The 24,119-nt window shown below is 50.9% G+C and overlaps 1 protein-coding gene across 1 annotated transcript in view; it reads left to right on the forward strand.

Annotated features, from left to right (window-relative positions):
• Positions 1 to 22,383, forward strand: part of MYH16 (myosin heavy chain 16) — a gene marked incomplete at its 5' end in the record, with an annotated part of 56,872 nt that extends 34,489 nt beyond the window's left edge. Inside the window, 20 exons of the mRNA XM_082600649.1 lie at positions 271 to 357; positions 583 to 728; positions 2,319 to 2,409; positions 2,859 to 2,915; positions 3,572 to 3,658; positions 3,948 to 4,193; positions 5,077 to 5,194; positions 6,455 to 6,582; positions 6,946 to 7,142; positions 8,436 to 8,568; positions 9,615 to 9,831; positions 10,934 to 11,070; positions 11,163 to 11,266; positions 13,490 to 13,682; positions 14,622 to 14,825; positions 15,789 to 15,914; positions 16,825 to 16,995; positions 17,531 to 17,731; positions 18,768 to 18,999; positions 22,310 to 22,383. Coding sequence (XP_082456775.1) covers positions 271 to 357; positions 583 to 728; positions 2,319 to 2,409; positions 2,859 to 2,915; positions 3,572 to 3,658; positions 3,948 to 4,193; positions 5,077 to 5,194; positions 6,455 to 6,582; positions 6,946 to 7,142; positions 8,436 to 8,568; positions 9,615 to 9,831; positions 10,934 to 11,070; positions 11,163 to 11,266; positions 13,490 to 13,682; positions 14,622 to 14,825; positions 15,789 to 15,914; positions 16,825 to 16,995; positions 17,531 to 17,731; positions 18,768 to 18,968 — 2,844 coding nt within the window. The 3' untranslated portion in view covers positions 18,969 to 18,999; positions 22,310 to 22,383. The remainder of the gene's footprint in view (positions 1 to 270; positions 358 to 582; positions 729 to 2,318; positions 2,410 to 2,858; positions 2,916 to 3,571; positions 3,659 to 3,947; positions 4,194 to 5,076; positions 5,195 to 6,454; positions 6,583 to 6,945; positions 7,143 to 8,435; positions 8,569 to 9,614; positions 9,832 to 10,933; positions 11,071 to 11,162; positions 11,267 to 13,489; positions 13,683 to 14,621; positions 14,826 to 15,788; positions 15,915 to 16,824; positions 16,996 to 17,530; positions 17,732 to 18,767; positions 19,000 to 22,309) is intronic.
• Between the last annotated feature and the right edge of the window lie 1,736 nt (positions 22,384 to 24,119).

Genomic DNA, 24,119 nt, shown 5'->3' on the forward strand with positions numbered 1-24,119 from the left:
TGAGGCCCCCAATCATTGTGACAACCAAAAGCACCCCCCAGATTTCCTATATGCCCCATGGAGAACCAGAGCCCCCAACAGACCCCTAGGGGCCCACCTGTGGCTGACGGGTGATCAGTGTGCCGTGGCCTCACCCACCACCCAGGAGCAGGTGCTCTGTAACTGATCACTGACATCATCAACTCAGCTCGGAAGTGATGGCAGAGAACCAGATCTGTTCAGCTGCTCCCGCCTGCCTCACAGGACACACGTGTGTATCTTTCCTTCCAGAAAACGCTTGATGACCTGCAAGCCGAGGAGGACAAGGTGAACCACCTGACCAAGAACAACAGCAAGCTTAGCACCCAGATCCACGAGGTAATGCCCCGTCATTGGGTCTGATTCTATAGCTCGATGGTCAGGTCTGTCCCAGGGCACAGGGGCCTCAGATACATTTTGGGGAACTGGGAAGCGAGGCCCTTTCTGATGCCACAGCTAAGGAACCAGGCCCAGTATGGGTTCTTTATTGCATTCTGGCCTCAGACAACACCCCCCACCTCCACACACACACCCTACTTTCTTTTGCATTTTTTGTCTTCGCAGCTGGAGGATAACTGGGAACAGGAAAAGAAAATCCGGGCGGAAGTGGAAAAAGCTCGCCGGAAAGCTGAGAGTGACTTGAAGATGACCATTGACAATCTCAATGAGATGGAGCGGTCCAAGCTAGATCTCGAGGAGGTGGTGAAAAAGTACGCAGTCTTTCATTTTGCCCGTAGCAGTGTTAGCAATATCTAGCACTTCCTGGATGGCACCCGGCGCCAGGCACTCTGCTGAGGGCTTCATGTGTATCAATGCATGTCCCCTGAACCTGCTCTGTACCAGGCACTGTGCTCAGCTTGGAGGATTAGGGAGGGAGGAGCAGGTGCTTCCCTGTTCTCAGGGAGCTCCCAGCCTCACACAGGGCCTGTTGGGCGCTGGAAAGGACACAGGTACTAAGCAATGCACCCACCCCAGAGGTCAGGGAGTCTTTGCAGAAACCTGAAAATGGGGCTCTCAAAGATCACAAGGAGTTGAGGGGGTATGTTAGCAATACCACCCTGGTAATAACATGGAGGACATGTGGGGTGGAGAAAGCAGGAAAACAACTACTGCAATAGTCCAAGCATAAACCGAAACTGAGTAAGAGGCTGAAGGGTTGGAGATAAGGAGGCAGGTAAGGAAAGCTTTAAGGGGGCAGAATTTGGACAATGCATCTTTTTTTTTTTTTTTTTTTTTTTTTTCTTTTTGCGGTATGCGGGCCTCTCACTGTTGTGGCCTCTCCCGTTGCGGAGCACAGGCTCCGGATGCGCAGGCCCAGCGGCCATGGCTCACGGGCCCAGCCGCTCCGCGGCATATGGGATCCTCCCAGACCGGGGCACGAACCCGTATCCCCTGCATCGGCAGGCGGACTCTCAACCACTGCGCCACCAGGGAGGCCCAGGACAATGCATCTTTTTAAAAAATATTTATTTACTTATTTATATGGTTGCGCCGGGTCTTAGTTGTGACAGGTGGGCTCCTTAGTTGTGGCACATGGTCTCCTTAGTTGTGGTATGCCAACTCTTAGTTGCGGCATGCATGTGGGATCTAGTTCCCCTACCAGGGATCAAATCCGGGACCCCTGCATTGGAAGCACAGAGTCTCATCCACTGTGCCACCAGGGAAGTCCCCTGGACAATGCATCTTTGAAGTACATTTTGCTAGGGCAATTCTAAAGCACCACAGGCTGCCAAGAGGGCGTGTGCAGCTAAATCTGCATCTCAGCACATTTCTTGGGAAGCACCCCCAGAAGGTGCACGTGACCCTGCCCATCCTCCCCATCTGCTTGGTCTCTGGCATCTTAGCTGTCACACGTGGCTCTTGACACATGGAACTCACATCAGGAGGAGACAGCCTTTTGCAGAAAGTTTTTGGAGGAACGTTTTCCCTAAAAAGGCCAAGCATCTGTGTGATTCTGGAGCCCCTAGACTGTAAGCTGCACCAGAGCAGTGACTTCTGTCCGTTTTGTTCACTGATGTGTCCCTGGAACTCCAAACAATGTCTGGCACCAGGAGGGACTCAATACATTGAAGGCAAATTAATAAATGCACAAGTGAATGAATGAGTGAGTGAAAAACCAGTGGAGCAGATCCTGGGGCTCTGTAGGGCAACTCATCTGTAGGGTGAGAAGGCCAGGGGTCAGGGCTGAGTGGGTCTCAGCAGGGTCAAGGTCTCCCCCGGCAGCCCCAGCTCCATTCCCGGGCCAGCTTGCTGGTCTAGCCTCAGAGCTTTTCCTCAGGAGGTCAAACTTTCTCTTGCAGGAGAGATATGGAAATCAATTCTGTCAACTCTAAATATGAGGACGAGCAGTCTCTGAATTCCACGCTGCAGCGGAAACTAAAGGAACACCAGGTCTGTCTGTGCGGGATGGAGGAGACCCAGATCCTCTTTTGAAATGCACTGGCCTGCGCCTTTGCTCACATCAGCTGATCTGCTGCTGCCACAGAGTCCTCGGAGACTGACTCATGTCCACTTCATGCTGGGATAAATTCCAAGTCCCCACAGTGGCCACAGGGCCCTCCACAGTAGCCCCTGCTCCCTCTCTGGCTTGTCACCCACCGTTCCCCCACCACTCCGTCCAGCCCCTCTGACCCCTTGCGGGGTCTCATACACCCCAGCCTCCCTCCTGCCTCAGGACCATTGCACACACTCTCTGTGCCCCGCTTCCCTCTGCTTTTGACAGCGTCCCGCATACACTTAGCTGCCTTCCATCATTTTCATTCTAAAAGGCCAGTGGGTGGGTCTCTAACTTCACCCAGGAGAGATAAATTCCCTGCTCTGTCTGCTTATTTGCCTGCTAGGCCCGAATCGAGGAACTGGAGGAAGAGCTGGAGGCTGAGAGAGCAATGAGAGCCAAGGTAAGTGAGATGCGTCTACGCTTCCTGCCTCCTTTCCTGAGGCAAAGGACCCGGTGAAGCCACAATCCAACAACGAGCAGAAACTCCTGTTGGGAAACCAGTAGAGAGGAGGATGGGGTTCTGGTTGGAAAGGCCTCATTGTTTCCTGAGCACCTACTGTGTGCCAGGCACTGTGCTACACGTGCCCATTAATGATGACGTAAGAGGCACAGATGCTCTTTGTTGTGCGGTCCAAGGAGAGTGGGCAATGTTAGCCTGGGGACTGGAAGATTGCATTCAACAGGCTGAGGCAGGGAGGAGCTTCTAGGCAACGGGAAACAAATAGCACTTATGTGCACAGGTACAAAGGTGTGAAAGGAAGAGCCAGGAGTGGAGGGAGGCTTGAGGGCAGGGATCCTGTAGGGAGATGGATCGTAACACACCTAACTCCAGCTTCAGCCCAGCTGGGCTAGGGGGCAGGATGGGCACTAAGGCCTCCCCAGTGCAGGGAAGAGGACAGCATCCTCTGCTGAGTGTGGGGGTGGTGACGGGCAGAGTTCAGAGCTCCCCAGGCGCAGGCCCCTGGCCTCACAGACGCCACGCGGTCATCACGATCCTTACCAGAGAAACAGGAGCTCTTGGACGGCCAAGGTCAGTGTCATCCCATCTCCCCCCAGGTGGAGAAACAACGCAGTGACCTGTCCCGAGACCTTGAAGACCTCAGTGACAGGCTGGAAGAGGCTGGGGGAGCCACGTCTGCTCAGGTACCATCCTCGGGGTGTCCAGGAACCCCGATTCCTGCCTGCCTGCCTGCATGGAGAAACAAATGCTGGACGATGAGCAGGGGGATAAGGACCAGTTAGTTCTTGCTGAATTCCTGGGGCTCCCTTGAGGAGAAACCAATCAATGATAAAGAATAGGCAAGAGGGGGCTGGTTCAGTCCACTTTCTTCTGGGGCTCCTCGGTTCAGTGGATGCAGGTGGGATTGGGACTGAATGCCCCAGGGAGGCCAGCACCAGCCAGCCCATGAGCCCTGCTCCTGCTCCGCCCCAGATCGAGCAGAACCGCAAGCGGGAGGCTGAGCTGCTGAAGCTGCGGCGGGAGCTGGAGGAAGCGGCCCTGCAGAGCGAGGCAGCGGCCTCCACACTGCGCAAGAAGCACACAGACTCCATGGCTGAGCTGACCGAGCACATAGAGAACCTGCAGAGGGTCAAGTCCAAGCTGGAGAAGGACAAGCAGGTCATGAAGGCCGAGATCGACGACCTCAACGCCAGCGTGGAGACCATACAGAAGTCCAAGGTGAGGGGGGACACCCCGCAGAGCCTTCACGAATAATATCCCCCGATTCCCCCAACAGGCCCGAGGCCCATTCTAGATGCTGTGAAGAGAACCAAGATGGACCCGTCACAGACCCCACTGACTGTGTGTATAACCTCGGCCAAGGTGCACAACCTAACCATGCCTCGGTTTCCCCACCTGTCAAATGGGGAATAATGATAATCCCCACCTCATAATGCTGTTGTTAGGGCTACGACAGTTCCTGGCACGTAAGAAAAGCTCAATAAATGTGAGCTGTTAGGATCATCATGACATTAGTATGACTATATCCTCCAGGAGTTGGAGACTTAGTAGGAGAAACAATCATTGCCACAATGAAAAAGTGATGTGTGGCAAGAAAGAAAATTAAGTACAATTAAAGTAAAATTAAGCCACTCAACATGAATTTATCCAGCCCCTGCCACAGGAAGAGTCTTCTTGTGACACAAGGGAAGTGGCAGATGGTGCTCCAAAGGTGAGCAGGGATGATGCTTTGGGGGTCCAGGTCCCAGCCAACTAATGTCTCCAAACTTCAGACACTCACGAGGCACCTTCGTAGTTCCTGTTTTATCTGCAGATGCCTGCTCTAATGCTGGTATTTTTCCTTAAATTAACTGGCTCCGGGCATTTTCCTAACGGGTGAGGTCAGCAGGGGCCCGGAAGTGAGGGGCTGTGTGCCAACCCAAAGGCTCTGGGCTTACGTTGATAGAAAATGGTGAGCCGCTGGAGGTTTCTGAGACAGGGATGCTCTAGAAGGATGAGGTAGGTGGCCTGGGAGGCTGCACTAGGGCAGCGCAGCTGGGAAGCGGGCAGGGCCTGGCCTGGCCCTCCCCACTTCCCCACTGGGTTCGTTCTCCCTGAGCAGGTGAACGCCGAGGCCCACGTTCGAAAGCTGGAAGATAACTTATCAGAGGCCAATGCCAAGGTGGCTGAGCTGGAGCGGAACCAGGCGGAAATCAACGCCATCAGGACCCGCCTCCAAGGTGAGCTCTCCCCTCCCCACAGCTTCCTAAGGGACAGCGCATGGAAAGGAGTGGGGATCCTCAAGGAAACTGAAAGAGTACCTGGGTGCCCTCCCAGAGCTTCCTTGACCTTGGAACATCCACATCCCCTGTGATGAGACGAGAAGATTTTCTTCCACCCACTGAGTGCTCCAAGTAACATCTTTACAGTGTAAAACAGGGAACACTATCCAAAACATTTTCCTATCAGTTCTCTCAATCACCCCGTGAGATCAGTGGGAGGAGCAGTAATACCGACAAAACACAATTTTCAAACATTTTCAAACATGACCCGCCTACTAACGTAAAGCGAACACGTGTCACTAATGAGGGAACCAGAAAAATGGGAAAACTGCCTTTGAAAAGCACCTGAGGGGGCCGAGATTTACATAGCCAGTTGGGAAAGGAATGTTTCAGTAACTCTGCTGAGTTAGATGCAAAACTGGTTCATGTCCTATGCGGCAATAATACTGCAACCTCTAGGTTTGATTTGGGGTTTTTTCTACCAGAAGAAATTCTCTAGGTCAAAAATAATTTGCAACTCATCAATATGCAAGTTAACATCTGACTTCGCAGAGTCTGGGCTCTAAAGAGGGGTCAACAGTTAAGTCAAGCAAAGGTGCATTTCCTTCGAGAAGTTAACACTCCTGAGGCACACCAGTTAGACAACACTCTTGTTTGACACCAGAGAACCTCCTTTGGCCTTATTTTCCACATTCTGAATAGTTTTTAAAATCAATATCCCCATTTGATGGCTAAGAAGAGTGAAACTCAGTGAGGTGAAGTGACTTGCCCACGGTCACAAAACCGAAGATACAGGGCAGAACTGGGAACCCCTGCTGGTTCTCTGGCTCATGCACCTTCTCCTGGCCTTGGCTCCGGAAAGCAGCCCACAAATGACAGGAGTGTAGGTTCTGGGACCGTGACAAGTGCATTTTTTCAAAGTAAACACTCTCAGCCCGACTGTTTTCTCCAAACTTCTTTGCTGTATCTCCTGCCAGGGGCTTCGTTATCTGAAGCTGCTTATCCCATGCAAATCACCTGGATGGTGGCGACCCTTGGGCACTTGCTCGCCTCCTGGGTCCACTTGATTTGGGCAGCTGATGTGGTGGTCGCCCTGCTCCCCATTCCAGCTCAGCTGGCCAAGCCACTATATTGATGGGCACTTTGGGAGCAAGGCTTAGGATCTGGCAGGGGAGCTAGTTCTCCACCCAACGCTTCTCCCGTTCCCTTCTCGCCCAGCTGAAAACAGTGAACTGAGCCGGGAATATGAAGAATCCCAGAGCCGGCTTAATCAGATCCTGAGGATAAAGACGTCCCTGACATCACAGGTGGACGATTACAAGAGGCAGCTGGATGAAGAGTCCAAGGTTGGTTTGGGGCTGAGGTAGGGGGTGACAGAGCTGCCTCCTTGAAGAAAGTCATATGTTATGAAGATGTAGAAGGAACATGAAAAATATTTGATTCCACAGCAAGTGAAAGAGTTAACAAAACCAGAGTACGCTATATGTGCAACTAAATGAAATTAACGGAATTACGTATCCTTGTGGATAGTAATTGGAAGAAATCAAAGACAGTTAAACCCTGGTGTTTTGGGTTATAGACTCCTGTGTCTTCCACCCCGCCCCGCCTTTACTTGCTGTACTGTTGATCCAATGTCATGTATCTCTAAGTGACAGCCCTGGGTGCCACAGAGACTGGGGGGCCCTGACAGGCTGGTCTGGTCACTGCAGTCCCGCAGCACGGCCGTGGTGAGTCTTGCCAACACCAAGCACGACCTGGACCTGCTGAAGGAGCAGCTGGAGGAGGAGCAGGGAGCCAAGTCGGAGCTGCAGCGCCTTGTGTCCAAACTCAACACTGAGGTGACCACCTGGAGGACCAAGTACGAGACGGACGCCATCCAGAGGACGGAGGAGCTGGAGGAGACCAAGTGAGCGTCACCCTGCGCCAGGGGGGCCGGGGAGGCCAGCGGGTTGGCGGGTGGGTGCGAGGTGTGGGTCTGAGCACCACAGCCACAGCTGACGCCAGGGCCACACCCAGGAGAGGGCAGTTCAGGGGCTCCTCTTAAAGGGGGGACGAGTGTCAGGACAGGGAGCCCACTTCGTGCCCTCACCAGGTCACGCACTGCATGCCCTACTGCCTTCAGCTTCCCTCTTCAAGGGCTCTCTTACCTACATCTTCTGCCCAGAAATGCTCAGGCTCCCTGCAGGGAAGTCAGGATGGGGGTGGGCGGGATCTGCCAGGCAGGGCTTCTCTGCCTCTGAAGTGCTCAGAAGCTTCCACGGGCCTGGTGGGACTGGGGTGAGGCCCCTCGGTGATGCTGGGAGGACACGGGCCACGCTCCGCGGCAGAGGGCCCCCCTCGGCCAGTTCCCCAACTCTGTGGCGAATGCCCTCAAGTCCTTTGAGCTTTCTTCCTTCACAAACTAGAGACACAAACGCTCTGCTTGACGGGTCTGAGGAAACAAGAGTGGACACGTGAACGTGGCTCAGAGCTGCCCTCTTGCCCAAGAAGAGGCTGGCATGGGTGCCCGTGGGCCAGGGCACCCAGGGAAGGCCTGCGTGTGAGCCCCCAGTGCCAGGCGGGGAGGGAACCCCAGCCTGTCGCTGGTGCCTTCCATCCACTGAAATTTGTGGTGACGGCAGTAAGCGCAGTGCCTTCCAGCTGACATCAATCTTTATCTGGCACTCTTTTTTTGCTGAGCCTACACCTGCCTTCCTGCAGCTCCACCTCCTGCCCTCCAGCCCTTTTCTAATATTTTCTATTGAGAGCTACGGGGGCTGCCTGGTCCCACCCCAGGCTCTCACTCCAAGCTAAACCTCAATTTCAAACCCTCCCCTCTCTCTGCCTGGAACCTCTTCCCCAGACACCCACAGGGTCCTGGCCTTTGCACATGTGTCCCCTCCCTGCTTTATTTTCCCATAGTGCTTATGTCATTTTGTTGTGTTTTCTGTCCCCCCTCTAGAACAGAAGTTTTGAGGGCAGGGATCTTAGTCTGTTTTATTCACTGCTGCTTTCCTAATGACTAGAATAGGACTTGGCACTGAGTAGAAACAATGAATATTTGTGAAATGGATGACTGGACACTGGTTGCTCTGTTCCAAACACCCCCCTTTTTATCTGCATCTTTTCCATTGTGACACCAGAGCTCAGCGCCATGCTGGGCTCCCCTGCCCGTGGGTGCCTATGTTTCCTTGATGGCCTCTCTTGCTCTCATCCCCAGGAGAAAACTGGCCGCCAGGCTCCAGGAGGCAGAAGAGACGGCTGAAGCCGCCCAGGCCCGAGCCGCCTCCCTCGAGAAAAACAAACAGAGACTCCAGGCAGAAGTTGAGGACCTCACCATTGACTTGGAGAAGGTCAGAGGGCCAAATGCTCCAAGGCTGACCATTTGCCGGGTCCAACAGCCCACAGGAAGCTGGATGAGACTGTCATGTGTTGGGTTAGCAAGAAGGAACAGGTGGCCCAAGAGGGTGGAGAACAGGGTTTGCAGTCAGGCCCACTGTTCACTGCTTGAACATGTGTCAACATGCTCATGATTCTGAGATCTTAACTCAACCAGTCACTATTTAAATAGGTCCGTGACAAGGATAAAACTCAGTCCCGGGAAGTCCAGGAACCTATTGCCCCTGTTCCCCTTCCTCTTCTGCAAACCATGTCCCACACACTTTGTGTGGCTAAATATTCCCATTTGCATCCCTAGTTCAGACTGATTCGCCAGTCTTTAGCAGAATTAAATAAGATTTCCACTGGCACACACCAACCCAGTCTTGGTCCAGATAAGGTCATAGCCATGTGAGAGGCTTTGGGGGGAAAAAGTCCTATAACCCCAAGAAGGTTTTTGCTCCCTCCAGATTAAGAAGTTAAGCAGAAAAAAAAAAGAAGAAATTAAGCAGAAATTTACAACGTCTAACATTGTGCCGCAGCAAATACACAGTTGCGGGGAGTTATGAAAAAGGTGGAAGGGCTGTGAAAATAATGTCTAAGAATAATGAGCTTTGATGCACAAGAAAAATAATACCCACCCATCTCTGAGTTGGGCAATGATATATATTAGTATGTTATAGAGAAATACGTTATGGGGAGTTAGGTGAACGTCATGAATCTGGGAAGGCTGTTGTGGCCCAGATCCCTCCTTTCACACCTGAGAAAACCCTCACCTGGGAAGATAAGGTGGGCTGCCCAAGGTCACACGTCTAGTAGTAGATGTTTTGGAACTGAAACGTAATTATTTCTGGACTCCCTGTTCTGTGCTTGTGCCACAAATGTTGAATTCTATCCCCATTCGAAGAAGTCTGGGGTCACCAGAGTTACTGGAGAGGTAGAGGGAAGGAAGGGAGGGGGCAGAAGGAGGGGAAAGGCACAGGAAAGGCAGACCCCTGACACCATCCCCCCCTCACCCCAGGCCAACGCCGCGGCCGCCGCGCTGGACAAGAAGCAGCGGGTCTTTGACAAGATGCTGGCTGAGTGGCAGCAGAAGTGCGAGGAGCTGCAGGTGGAGGTGGACGCCTCCCAGAAGGAGGGCCGCATGTACATGACTGAGAGCTTCAAGATCAAGACCGTCTACGAGGAGTGCCTGGAGCACCTGGAGTCGGTGAAGAAGGAGAACAAGACCCTGCAGGGTGAGTCTGGGGGCAGATGGACAGGCCTGCAGGGACAAGGACACAGCCGGACTGCCCCCCTCCCGTCATGGGTCTGAGCACCCAGCACATAGTAGGTGCACAATCAGTGTTTGCTGACTGGCTGGCAAGCACTTGGTCCAAGCATGTGGGCATTCAGCAGTATAACTTCAGGCAGGTGAGTTACCTAGTTCTTCTGCGCCTCATCTGTAAAATGGGGAAATAATACTGCCTTCCGTGTAAGGCTGTTGCGGTAATGAAATAAGATAAAAATGTCTTAAGTCTTTGCTCGGTAGAGTAGCTGGTCAAATAAGGGCTCAGGAGATTTTAGATACTGAGCCCTTCCATCTACCATATGTAAATAATATGTGTATGCATATGTGTTTCTTACATATAGGAGTCTCAGGCTGGAATTTCATTCTGTTGGATATTGCTTGAAAAGTGCTGGTTATCTAATCTTGCCACATGAAATGTGTATTATTTGTTTTTGTGGTTTTCCTAAACACAAACTCAGTGTTCAAGAGATGTCACTTTTTTTCCATTTTTGGAGAACTGTTTTGGGGTCCCTGTTCTGCTGAGCGGCAGAAATGAAAACTCACTCAATGCAGGGTTTCCTCAATCTGGGTTGCCCCACCCTGCTTCCTCCCCAGTGTTGTATTTGAGTCCCGGGGGGGTTGATGTAGCATCACTGCAATGGAGGGTAGAAAAAGATGGTCCTTGATTGTCCCCAAAGCTGCCCAAGGTCCTATGAGTCACTCCCAGAGGAGCTCTCTGCTTACAGGAGATAATCTTGTGAGTTAACTGTTTGAGGCCTCTGCTTTCTTAATTTCAGAAGTGTAAGTACTGAAGGACTTGGGCATAAAGTAAACACAGTTAAAGATTGGGGAGGAAGAGCTGAACCAGGTACAGGTTGACTGGACTAGGAGAGGAAGGAAAAGAGGAGGGGGTGGTTATGATCAGGTGCTGCTGAGGGTCCCTTGCCTACCACCCCCATCAGCTCCCGGTGCAGGTGAGAAAAGATAGAGGAATAATTGTGTCACATGCCATTACCCCGGGAAGCCGGCAGTCCTCATGCTTCTTGTTAACAAGAATATTCCTTTCTCAGAGGAGATAAAGGAACTGATTGATCAGCTGGGTGAGGGAGGACGGAGTATACATGAGCTGCAGAAAATGAAGAAAAAATTGGAGATTGAGAAGGAAGAACTCCACGTGGCCCTGGAGGAAGCTGAGTCTTCCCTGGAGGTAACCATGTGGTCATCACATTGGGGGCTGGACCTTGGCCAGGAACCACACACCTGCTGGGCCAGGAAGACTGATGTTTATATTCCTGGCAGGTTGAAGAGAGCAAGGTGATTCGAATTCAGCTGGAACTGGCTCAGGTGAAAGCTGATATCGACCGGAGAATCCACGAGAAAGAAGAGGAATTTGAAGCTACGAGGTATGAGGCTGATGGGACAGGAGACTGGTCTAGGTAGCATGATGGAGCAGAGTCCAGAAACCTGGGTCGCTGCCACATACCAGTCATGTGTGAGCTTGGGCAATTTAGGTGAGCCTCTCTGAACCTGTTTCCTCATCTGTGAAATGGGAATAATGATGGTACCTCATACTAATGTGGCACTCTCTGGTTTGCACTTAGAAATATAGTAGTTTAGTGATTCATCACAAAACCCCATGAGATAATAACCCAATTCAAAAATGGGTAGTGGGGCTTCCCTGGTGGTGCAGTGGTTGAGAGTCTGCCTGCTGATGCAGGGGACGCAGGTTCGTGCCCTGGTCCAGGAAGATCCCACATGCTGCAGAGCGGCTGGGCCCGTGAGCCATGGCCGCTGAGCCTGCGCGTCCGGAGCCTGTGCTCCGCAACGGGAGAGGCCACAACAGTGAGAGGCCCGCGTAACATGTAAAAAAAAAAAAAAGGGTAGTGAAGTAAATCAGAAGGAGAAAGACAAATACCACATGATATCACTTACATGCGGAATCTGAAATATACAAATGAACTTATTTACAAAACAGAAATAGACTCAGAGACATAGAGAACAGACTTGTGGTTGCCAAGGGGGAGGGGAGGTGGGGGAGAGATGGATTGGGAGTTTGATATTAGCAGATACAAACATATAGAATGGATAAACAACAAGGTCCTACTATATAGCACAGGGAACTATAGCCAATATCCTGTAATAAACCATAATGGAAAAGAACATGAAGAAGAATAGTTATGTATTACTGAATCACTTTGCTGTACAGCAGAAATTAACACAACACTGTAAATCAACTATACTTCAATAAAATAAAAAAAAAATGGGTAAAGGACTCAAATAGACATTTCTCCAAAGAAGATATACAAATGGCCAACAAGTACATGGAAAGATGCTCAGTATCATTAGTCATTAGGGAAATACAAATCAAAACTACGAGATACCACCTCTCTTCCATTAGGATAGCTACTATCCAAAAAACAGAAAATAACAAGTGTTGGCAAGGATGTGGAGAAATTGGAACCCTTGTACACTGTTGGTGGGAATGTAAAATAATGGTACAGCTGCTGTGGAAAACAGTATGGAGATTCCTCAAATTTTTTTAAATAGAATTACCATACGATCCAGCAATTCCACTTCTGAGTATATACCCAGAAGAATTAAAATCAGGGTCTCAAAGAGATATTTGTACACCCAACTTCACTGCAGCATTATTCATAATAGCAAAAATGGGGAAGCAACCAAAATGCCCAGTGATGAATGAATAGATACACAAAATGTGGTCCATCCATACAGTGGAATATTATTCAGCCTTAAAAAGGAAGGAGATTCTGACATGCTATAACATGAATGAACCTTGAGGACATTATGCTAAGTGAAGTAAGCCAGTCACAAGAAGACAAATACTGTATGATTCCATTTATATGAAGTACTTAGAGTAGCCATTTGCTTATAGCCATCCTGGTGGACGTGAATTGCATTTTCATGATGGCTAATGATGCTGAGCATCTTTTATGTGCTTACTGACCAGCTATATATCTGGTTTGGAGAAATGTCCATTCAAGTTCTTTCCCCAAAACTGGGTTATTTATCTTTTTATTGTTGATTTTAAGAGTTCTTTATTTATTCTGGATACTAGACCGTTATCAGATATATGATTTGCAAATATTTTCTCCCATTGTGTGGGTTGTCTTTTCACTTTATTGATAACATCCTTTGAAACACAAAAGTCTTACATTTTGACGAAGTCCAATTTATCTATTTTTTTCTTTGGTCACTTAACTGTTGCTTTGAAAAGAGAGATTCTGACCTGTATAGCCAAAGCTCACATTTTATAATGAAAACAAACAGAGACCTTAGCATCTGACCTTGAATTCTGACTCCATTGTGGACTAAAGGGTGATCTTTTGGCGTGTTTTTCATCATGTTGGAGCCTCAGTTTCCTTGCCGGGCTGTTTTGCATATTAAATGAATTGAGATCACAAAGACACATGGTAAACATTGACCTTCCATTCCTTTTCCCAAAGCATGATGCTCCCCCACTTAAAGACTTTAAGAGGAGATACAGTTTAATCTCACAGCATGGTGGCCGCATCCACATTATTGCTGAGACTTCTTATCTAGAGAGGTTTAGCACATCCTGAACAGTGGGCCCAGTACACCAAGGCCTTCTCTGCTTGGACTTGCAGGAAGAACCACCAGAGGGCCATCGAATCCTTGCAGGCCAGCCTGGAGGCGGAGGCCAAGGGCCGGGCAGAGGCACTTCGGCTCAAGAAGAAGATGGAGACAGACCTGAATGAGATGGAAATCCAGCTGGACCACGCCAACAAGAACAACAGCGAACTTGTGAAGACGCTGAAAAGGCTGCAACAGCAAATCAAGGTAGCAATCTGGGAGCAGGAAGAACTAATCACAAAGCCAGCCAGCCCTGAGCCTGCAGGCTCACTGGGAGCTAATGACATGCCTGTCCAGCCAGGATAAAGACACGAGAGCGAGAACGTGGGGTGGCTGGCAGTCTAGGGAGCAGGAGACTTGGGGACTGTATAAATGAGAGACCCCAACTACCAAGATCCGTATCCTGGACCACTGGAAAGAGGGAAGGAGGGAATCAGGAAGCTGGGCCTGTCTTGCTTTTTAAAATCATTTTTGACTTATTAGAAATGATTACAGACATAGAAAAATAAAGAACATAACAAACACCCATATACCGACCACTCACCTTAAACAGAGTTGAAGGCCTGCTTTATCACTTGATGTCATCAGCCTGGTCTGTAGCACATGCATAGCTGGACCCATGCATTCAACATGTGTTTACTGGAGCCCTGCCCTGACCAGGCACTGTATTAGGTGCTAGGGGTACAAGAATGGATAAAACAAACAAACTTCCCTGCAGACAAATAATAAGCAACAAATAAATAAAACTGTAGTATTAAAAATGGTCAGAAGTGCTATGGAGAAAGAACAAGACAGGAGAAGGGAGACGGGAATGAGCCAGGGCAGGGTGTAATTGTCAAAGGTCACTGAGGAAGGCCTCGTTGAGAAGATCCTGCTGGAAACACCAGGTCCTCGTCATCAGGAAATCCTTGACCTCATGCTGACCAGACTGGACAGATCCTCCTGACACCTGGGCCCTGCATCAACCAGACCCTGAACTCCCCAGGGCAGGGCTGCACTTTGCACTCTCTTCCCCTGTGGCCTCCACCTCCCCACCTTCACCCCAGCCCCCTGCTGAGCCTGGTCCAGGAAGGTCATAGCACCCTCAGGCCTGGGCGACTCCTGGCCGTGGGAGAAGGGCTCAGGCCGGGGTCTCTTGTCCCCCAGGACCTGCAGATCCAGATGGACGAGGACGCCCGGCAGCACGGGGAGCTGCGGGAACAGCACAACCTGCAGGAGCGGCGCCTGAGCCTGCTGCAGACAGAGCTGGACGAGCTGCGCTCGGCCCTGGAGGGCAGCGAGCGCTCCCGCAAGCTGCTGGAGCAGGAGGCGGTGGAGGTCACTGAGCGGCGCAACGAGCTCAACGTCCAGGTGGGGGCAGCTCCCGGCCATGTGGACTCCCACTCGGGGCGCTGGGGAGAGGCCAGGGCGGTGCCCAAACCTCACGGGCTCCCCTCAAGGGCCCACTCAGCAGATCCTCAGAATGCACCTGCAGAGCTTTCTTTCTGTTGTGGTTAGAAAACAAACAAACAAAACAAACCCATAACATAAAAGGTACCATCTTCACCATTTTTCAGTGCAGAGCTTTTCAAGACAGACTCCCAGACTCTCCCCTGGAGATTCTGATCCAGTGAGTCTGTGGTGGGACCCCCGGGAATTTAATTGTTAGAAACTCATGAAATTCTGATGATTTAGCCAATTTTAAGGACAACCGTTACCACCCCCCATCCTCCCACCCCGCCCAGTGTACTGAAGATAGAACTTCAGAACTGGAAGGGATCTAGAATATTCCAAAGTCCGACATTCGTGGTACAAATGAAAAACTGTGGCCGAGAGTTGAGTGGCTCACCCATGGTCAACACCAGGGACCCCAGCAGTGACGCAGGTGCTTCCTGCCGCTCACAATGCAGTCCTTTACCAACACGGTTTCATCCTTACTCACCATCTCATGCGAATTCACCGAAAGAAAATAATGTACATGGGACATATAGGGATTACAACCCCACTTTAGAGATAAAAGACCAATCCCAGGGGTAAAAATTAGACACATAGGCAGAAGCACTAGGGCTTGAACCTGGTCTTCCCAGCTCCACGTTCAGGATTGTTCTAGAGCTACCACCCACCCCAGGCCTAAATGATGTTCTTCCCAGGCTCCGTGTGATGCAAATTCTAATCTAAAACTCAAGAGGAGAATGCAGGATAGAGACCTTCACCCCAAGCAGGGGGCCCAGGGCCATTTCTTGTTGGGGGTCTGGGAGAGGGTGGCTTTTCCTGGACACAGGAAGGGCTGTGCAGACTCCGGGCTCATGGCAATGTCTTCGTTTCCTCCTCCAGAACCAAAGCCTCCTCGTGGTCAAGCGTAAGCTGGAGTCTGATGTCCAGCGCATCTCCAACGAGCATGAGGAGCTCATCAGCGAGTTCCGCTCGGTTGACGAGAGGGCCAAGAAAGCCATGACGGATGTAAGTGCGTGCACTGCCTGCTGCAGCCAGGAGGGGCCTGGGCACCCTACCCCCACCCCAGCCAGGCCCCCTGCCGGGGACCAGGCCACCCTAGGCAGGGAAGGCCGCCTCCTTTGTTTTCTGAAAACCCAAGAGATTAGAGCATGAGGCCTGGGGACACAGACCGAAGGAGCCATTGAAGTGGGCTCATCTGGGCGGGTATTTTGGCAAGTAGAGGAGCCTTGAACCAGCCTTAAGGGGAGGGTTAGTGAAAGGAAGATGGGTGCCGTGCCCAGGGTTTCAGGGCTGGAGGTCGGCAAGGGAGGCCTCCAAGTGTTTTCACCCTAGTATCCCTTTGGGTGCTCAGTGGTGGATGCTACGTGCCCCACTTTAAAGATGAGGAAATACAGATTTTAATGTCAAGCTCCTTAGGCTTGACTGAAATGCCAGGAGCTCAGGAACATTGTTGGTCTTATTTGGTACTGTGTCCTGAGATCATAGACTGGTACCCAGCACGCTGTAAGCCCTCCACGAATATTTTACACAAGAACAAGTGGGTTAAATGACTGGGGCTGGGTGCAGACCTTGGGCTTTCTACTCAGACCTGTGTTTTTCCCGCTCTCTGTGCTGTGCCCCTCATGGAGGAGACAGCAGAGTCTGGTTGGAGAGCGCCGGCTGGCGGGTCCATGGGATTGGGCGGCCTGGGTCTGAGCACAGGTGCCTGCCTCCTCCCGTCGCTCGGAGGGATGTGGGAGCGTGGGGCACCCCCTCCACCACACCCCAGCAGCATGTCAGCCAGGGTCCTCTTGTCCACCCCTTGGTGTCCCAGAGGCTGGGAGACAAGGTCCCTCATCTCTCAAAGGCACCAGGAGGCTGGATGGGAGCCCAGCTCCAGCTCCAGTGCTTCCACCCGCCCCCCACCCGCCACCAGGCTGCCCGCATGGCCGAGGAACTCCGGCAAGAGCAGGACCACTGCATGCACCTGGAGAAAATCAAGAAGAACTACGAGGTCACCATCAAGGACTTGCAGGCCAAGATGGAGGAGGCTGAGCAGCTGGCTCTCAAGGGAGGGAAACGCACAATCATGAAGCTGGAAGCCAGGGTGAGGGCGGCACTGAAACAGAGAGGGAAAAAGGAGGTCGGAAGGGGGTCTTTTCCCCACAAAAGTGCCAAGCATCTGATGAGGAGCTGGGCCTCTAATCTATTTCTACAAAGGTCTCCTCTCCTCCTCTTCTCCCTGTCACCTTTCCCCCAGAGTGTCCTTAGCCCCCAAGCAGAGTGGTTCCCCATATTCTTCCTCTGTCTCTGTCCCCAGTCTCTGTTTCCAACATTATTCCTCTCTTATTACTTACTTAAAACGAGCCTCTGTCTTCACCTCATGGAATGTCAGAGCTGGAAGGGCCCAGGGGGTCAGTCACCTTGTCCCACCCCTGCCTCCCCCATTTTCCAGAGGAGGAAACTTGAGGCTCAAGGCATCTGACCACCTGCTGGTGAAAGGCTGAGCCCACCCAACCCTCCTGGGCAGGGCTCACCTCTGGGCAGGAAGTGGACACCGCGACACCCCTGCCCAAGGCCACTGAGCTCTGAAGTTCAAAAACCTGCGTTCCCCCAGCTGCATTCCTCTCCTCCTCCCCCAGATCAAAGAACTGGAGACAGAGCTGGACGGGGAGCAGAAACAGCACGTGGAAACGGTCAAGACGCTGCGGAAGAATGAGCGGCGCCTCAAAGAGCTGGTCTTCCAGACGGAGGAGGACCACAAGACCAACCAGCGCATGCAGGAGCTGGTGGAGAAGCTGCAGAACAAGCTGAAGGTCTACAAGCGGCAGATTGAGGAGGCGGTGGGTGCCCGCCGTGTGGCCCCAATTCTCCCCACTTCCCAGCCCAGGTTTCCAGCCTTGGTTAGAATGAACCACAGGAGAGGACTCAAGTCTTGGCCAAAAGATGGCTTCCTGTCCACAGCACTTCATTCTCGCTATCACATGGGGGGTGGACTAGACATGACACACCAGAGATAAGAATGTGTAAAAAATGAAAATATCCCCTGAGAACACCCGTGCTAACAAACACCTACTTCGGTGGGATCTAAAGCCAGGGAAGGTCGCGGGTGCCTCCGTCCTGCTTCCACTGCCCCTTGGGGCCTCTCCCTCCTGGTCAGAAGGTTAAACACCAGAACCTTCCCTTATTTGATCCCCTTGACACAAGGCAGGAAGGCTGATACCCTTAATCTATTTCACAGGTGAGGAAACAGCCCAGAGTAGGGTACTTATGTTATTTCAAAGTCACATGGTTAGCAAATGGCAGCTTCAAGTCTCAACCCTAGACCGCATGCCCACCTGCCGCCACCATCGTCCCCCAACCAGGATGTAGATATTTGACTCTGCTGTCATTTGCTGCCAGTTCTGGGACCACCACATTGACTCCATCATCCACCCACGCACCTAACACTGTTCCCAAGAGGCTCAATAAAGGCCCGGCTTACAGGAAATACAGTTCTAACCAAAATGACACTATGACTCTCTTGGGAAGATGAGGGGGTGGGAAATGTGTGACGGGGGCTCAAGAAAGCACCAAATCCACATCTTCCATGGTGGGGTACCAATAGCTAATGCCTAAAACCACACATTATAGAAGCCGCAACAGAGCACATTTTATTTAGAAATACAGACGTCAAAGCCAAAAACAATCAGCTAAAAGCGTTGAAGGTGGGTGTCCGTGGTGACCTGGAGGATGCCCCGACCCAGGACCACTGTGTTTCCTAATAAGCCTTACAGAACGACTGGACTCTTAAGATGTCCATGTAGAACTGAAAACAATGCATGTTTAGCCAGAACAAGCCAGGTTTATGCCCCATTTTCCACTGTGCCTTTGTCACAGGAGGAGCAGGCCAACCAGACCTTGGCTCGCTATAGGAAGACGGTACACGAGCTGGATGACGCCGAGGAGCGGGCCGGCATGGCGGAGACCGCCCTTAACAAGCTGCGCACCAGACACCGCGTGGCCAGCAAAGGCATCACCTCTGTGGAGATCATCCAGGTGTCCAAGACAGGCACCTCCAAAACCCTTTCTGAGGAGTGAGGTGCCACGTGTGCCAGCTCACAGCCAGTAGGTGTGGACTCCACGCTCCAAGTTCACCTTCCCTGCTCTTGCTTTGCTCTTTCCAACTTCTCTGCTTCCTGTCTGCCATGCCCCGACCTTATGCAACGGGGATCCCAAAGCCTCCCCTGTCCCTTCGGCCTCAACACTCCCTCAGCACTCTGAGGTGTGATGCCGTCCACTTGTGTCACAGGTGCTGGTGGTCGTGACGCTGCCCCCATCTGAGCAGAAGCTCTTGGGAGGCAGGTTCCGCGTCCAATGCCCCTTCACACCAGGCCTGGCAGACAGGTGCTCAGTACATGCTTGTTGTCACTGGAGAACCGCAGGGACATTTGCAAGCTTACAGGTGGTGTGCATTCATCTTTCATATCCCCCACAGTATCATCCCCGAGGACTTCATCAATGCTGGCTGAAGTTAGGTTTCTAACATCAAGGAAATCATCATCATCACAGATACCATTTCTTGAGCACTGAGCGCCGGTGGGATTTTAGGGGAAATTTTTTTAATAGTCTTTTATTATTTTCCTTAATCCAAAACCAATTGAGAAGAAATACAGGAGACAAATACATAGAAGTCACAATGCTAGTTTTATTATGATGCAATTCTAGATTGAGAATTCATGGGTGTCCACCATGAGCATCCTTGTACTTCACCCCAGAATTAAAAGTACCTGCAGAACTGAACAACCACAGCCCTGCTCCCTGGGGAGCAGCCCCTACTCCAAGGGCAGGAATAACCAGAGCTCATCGACCCTGCAGGTAGATCCAAAAGGAGACCAGATGGGGTTCATCCCCACCTTCCTGGTTCCTTCTTCCAAGCACAGGATAAACCACTCCTCTTCCCATGAGAGGAGCAAGGGAAAGGTGAGAAGCAAAGAACATTATTCTAGAGCAGTGGTTCCCAAAATGTGGTCCTTTGGACCAGCAGCCACCTCAGCATCACCTGGGAAGTTGTTAGAAATGCGAATTCTTGGGCTCCATGCCAGACCTACTGAAGCAGAAGCTCTGGGGGTGGGCCCTGCATTTGAGGTTTAACCAGACCTCCAGGTGATTCAGACATATGGGCAAGTTTGAGAACCAGTGCTGTAGCAGAAATCTCCCCTTACAGAAACAGGGGCCAGGGAATGCAGGTTTCTTCTACTTTCACAAGAGCCAGACATGTGGTAAATGTTTTTCACTCTAATTTATCCCGTGAGGTAGGTATAAATATCTGCGTTTGTCAGGTGAGGAAAATGAGCTCAGGGAAGTTCAGTGACGCCCATGGTCACGCAAGCCCTGTGCTATGGAAAGGCAGGCTGTCCTTTATTTTAATTACTGTGGAGATTGATAAGGTTACCGTCTGATTAGGATGAACCGGGACAACTCATGATCAAGGACTTGGTTTAGGTTGGGAGGGGCAGGGGTTTGGAGTCTCAGTGCCACGTGCTGATGTTCAACCTCCATGGATTCTGGGAATTTTTTTCTGGCCTCGTGTTCAAGCATCCAGTTGAGTCAGCCCTTGGTGAGGGTAAGGTCCCCCACTCACTGCTCTCTATCTCTCAGGACCGGGTCCAGTTTGGGTTTTAGCCAGAAGTGATAACCCCATTGACCTCTGAATTCAAGCTGAGCCTTTTCTCACCATTTGCTTAGGGAGGGAGCAAAAAATAGGACACAGAATCTTCTTTTTAATTCTCTAATTCTTAAATAATGGTTAGCTCAGGAAGTTAAGGAAACCAGAGGCTTGCCTCTGGATGAGTCCTACAATTAACATGTAACCCCCTCCCTTCAGGGCAAAACCCTCAAAGGGGTCCCTTCTATTGAGCTCCCCCCTTGGTGGGTGTTACTCCTGAGGCCTCTTGCACCACCCAGACTCAGGAGGCGTTTCAGCTCCTTCTGCCTGCTAAGTCTTGGCCTCCAGGATTAGGTACCTTGTAAAGCAGATCCCCTGCCCCAGCGTGGTGACTGTTTATTCCTGGGGTCTGCTGGCCCTGGTCCAACTACTCTGTCTTCGTGTCATTGGGTTACAGTCCTGCCAACAGTGCCCAGAGGCAGAGCCCCTGGGGTCTGCTCTCTGTGTCCTGGTCCATCCTCACTCTTTTACCCCATTTTCCCCTTATCAGTCACAGATATGCCATTGTGGCCATGAGATATTGCAAGCAAACTAGTACATGGGTTACCACTAAGCCAAAATCCCACAGGAATTTAGTTTTCCAAAGTGGCATTATCTTCAATCACAAATACTGACCAAGCTCTGAATATGGACTAGGCCTGTACTCTGGTATACAGAGATGAATAAGAAACAACATCCTCCCTCGTGGAGCTCAGAGTCCAGTGGAGAGGCAGACGCACACAGCAATCACCACAAAGCTGTGAGTGACTGTTCTGCAGTATTTGCTTCTCACAGGAGGGGATTCCAGGGGAGGAACGACTGGTTCGACCTGAGGTGGCTAGGGAGCAGCTCCATGGAGGACATGACCCGTATGAGAGTCTAGAGCAGTGCCACTCAGTGGGTGGTCCCCACTGCAGAAACTTGAGAGGAAGTGTTTAGAAATTTCGGGAGCAATTGGATGCTGCCATGACATCCAAGTGCATGGTCAGTGTATTTCATAAAAGTATTCATCTCAGATAGTAATTAAAATAAACAAAAATTAAAAGTAAAAATAATAGAATCGAAATTAAAAAGAATAAATAAAATGGATCCCTCACCAGGTAGAGAGGGAAAGAAGGGAATTCCAGATAGAAGGCCCAACACATGCAGAAGTGCAGAGGTGGGATGCGCACAAGGGTACAGCATGACTGGAGAAGAGGGGCTCAGGATGAGGTCAGAGTGCTGGACAGGGTGGGAGACAAAGCTGGTGGGACAGGTGTGGGGGGTGGGTGTGAAGGGTCCTGTTGGGAGCAAGTATTCCATAATCTCCATGAGGAAATCTTCCTTATTTTTAAAATCCATTTGTGGGATGTGATAAGTAGTAGCTTTTCTTTCCTGGGAAGACACATCAAGCTGGCAAAAGAAGCCTCTTGGCCCCTCATGAGACACTGCAGACAAGTGCATGGTGAGCATTGCATCCCAGGGCATCGCACTCTGGCCTTCTCAATGGCCCGACTAGAGTTCAGGCCTACCTGGGCATGCCAGGCCCAAAGAAGGTGTCCCTAAATCCGCACAACCTAGCAAAGAATGAGCCAGGTATGACCCAGTGGTGTCCATTACAAGGAAGGAAACCTGTGCAGAAGCAGCCCAGGAACCTGAGGGCGCTGTCTTTTTAGCAAGAAGGGGTCAAAGATGTCAGAATTCCCAGCTCTGGCCCACAAGGGTCTTCTCACCCTCTCTCTCTTTTTTCTTCCAGGGTGACACAGATCACAACAGCAGACCACTGAGAGGAAAAATATATGAAAATGGAAAACTGGGTCTATCCTGAGAATGTTTACTATGCAAAGGAAAGTGCAAGCCAGAAAGAGATAGGTGCAAAAGAATAAAGATAGCTGTGGGGGGAGATGGGCTTGGGAATGTAAATACCCAGCCATTAGAGGAATTTAAATTAGCGTGGCTTCTCCGAGATGGCATCAACCTGTCAAGCAGTTGGAGTACAGTAACAGTGGGTCTGATTTAGTTGAGATTCTACATGTTCATGTCAAGGACGGAATATGTAATGTCTGTGGGACTTGGCTGTTCTCTAGAAGTAATTCCTCGTGTGGACAATTTTAATACCTTGTGCCCATGCATCTTAAATAAAAGAAACTTGAAAAACAGACCGAAAGGAGATTGTTTTTTTTTTTTTTTTTTTTTTTTTTTTTCGCGGTATGCGGGCCTCTCACTGTTGTGGCCTCTTCCGTTGCGGAGCACAGGCTCCGGATGCGCAGGCCCAGCGGCCATGGCTCACGGGCCCAGCCGCTCCGCTGCATATGGGATCCTCCCAGACCGGGGCACGAACCCGTATCCCCTGCATTGGCAGGCGGACTCTCAACCACTGCGCCACCAGGGAGGCCCAGGAGATTGTTTTTAAGTGAAGAATTTTTTCTGAGACTTCCTAATCCAAAGGCAATTTTTATAGTATATCAGAGTTCTGTTGTGTCCATGACCTCATTCACAGGCTTGTGTCTATTGGAAACCATGAAACCTATGTAGTCATGGTGAGGTTCTTTGCAAATTGTGAAAGGGTGTATCAGAGATATGAAGACAAACTAGGTTTCATAAAGCTGAGATAGTTACAGGACCCCCTAAAAGGATGTTAAGATCTATCCAGGCCAAAGGCCCCCCACGCCACGCCTCAGCATCTCCCCGGATGCTCAGACACAGGCAGGTCAGCTCTGTGAGGGCAGGCAAAGTGTATCTTGTGTGTTTTATTCACTGCTGTTTCTCAGCAATAAGACAGCGCCCGGCCTGAAGGGAGAACACAGTAAATACAGTAAATACGTTTGGAGTGAGTGCCTCCCAAGGCAGTGCTTCCTGACATTGCACAGAGCACTTCCTTAAATCAGGCTGAGCCCTGCTCCCTGGTGGAATCCACCTGTCAACCCTGGTTTTGACACCCAGGACCCTACAGAACCACCTGAATGGAAGGCAGGTCTCACGGTCCCTCCAAGTTGCTCTTCCCTTCCTGGGTCCTTCCATCTTCCCAAGTGTGATGGGATTTCTTTGTCACCTCGACCCTGTTTCTCTCCTCACTGTCCTAGTCTTTGAGGTGCAGGGGCAGAGGGAGCAGCCCTCAGAACGCCCCTCCTCCCCAGCTTCATGGAAATGGGGTCTTCCCTTTGAATTTCAGCACCCTGACCTCTCCAATGCACTGGCAGACAGAAATCATTGTTCAGGCTGGTAGAAGAAGGGATATTAATATGCTGGTGGTGGATCCCTCTCCGTCTTCACACGGGCCCACATCACCCCCATGATGGTTCTAATCTTCGCACTCTCTAGGCACCTCGGAGGGAACGGGGTTTACGTCCGTCAGTGCAAGTGCACCAAATGTGAAGACGCTGCCCTCCGGTGGTGGGGTCTCCAACTGCTGTATGTGAATTTCCTGGGCGACACCAAATCACACAATCTTAGAATTATATTAGAATTTTAGGGTTCAAAGGGACATTTGGAGGGTGTCTAGTCCAACTTTCAGCCAGTTTGGGATTCCCTTCCATAGCATCCATGAAAAAAATGGTAATCCAACT

The sequence above is a fragment of the Mesoplodon mirus genome (assembly GCF_964341445.2).
Source record: "Mesoplodon mirus genome assembly, chromosome: 15".
NCBI lineage: Eukaryota > Metazoa > Chordata > Mammalia > Artiodactyla > Ziphiidae > Mesoplodon > Mesoplodon mirus.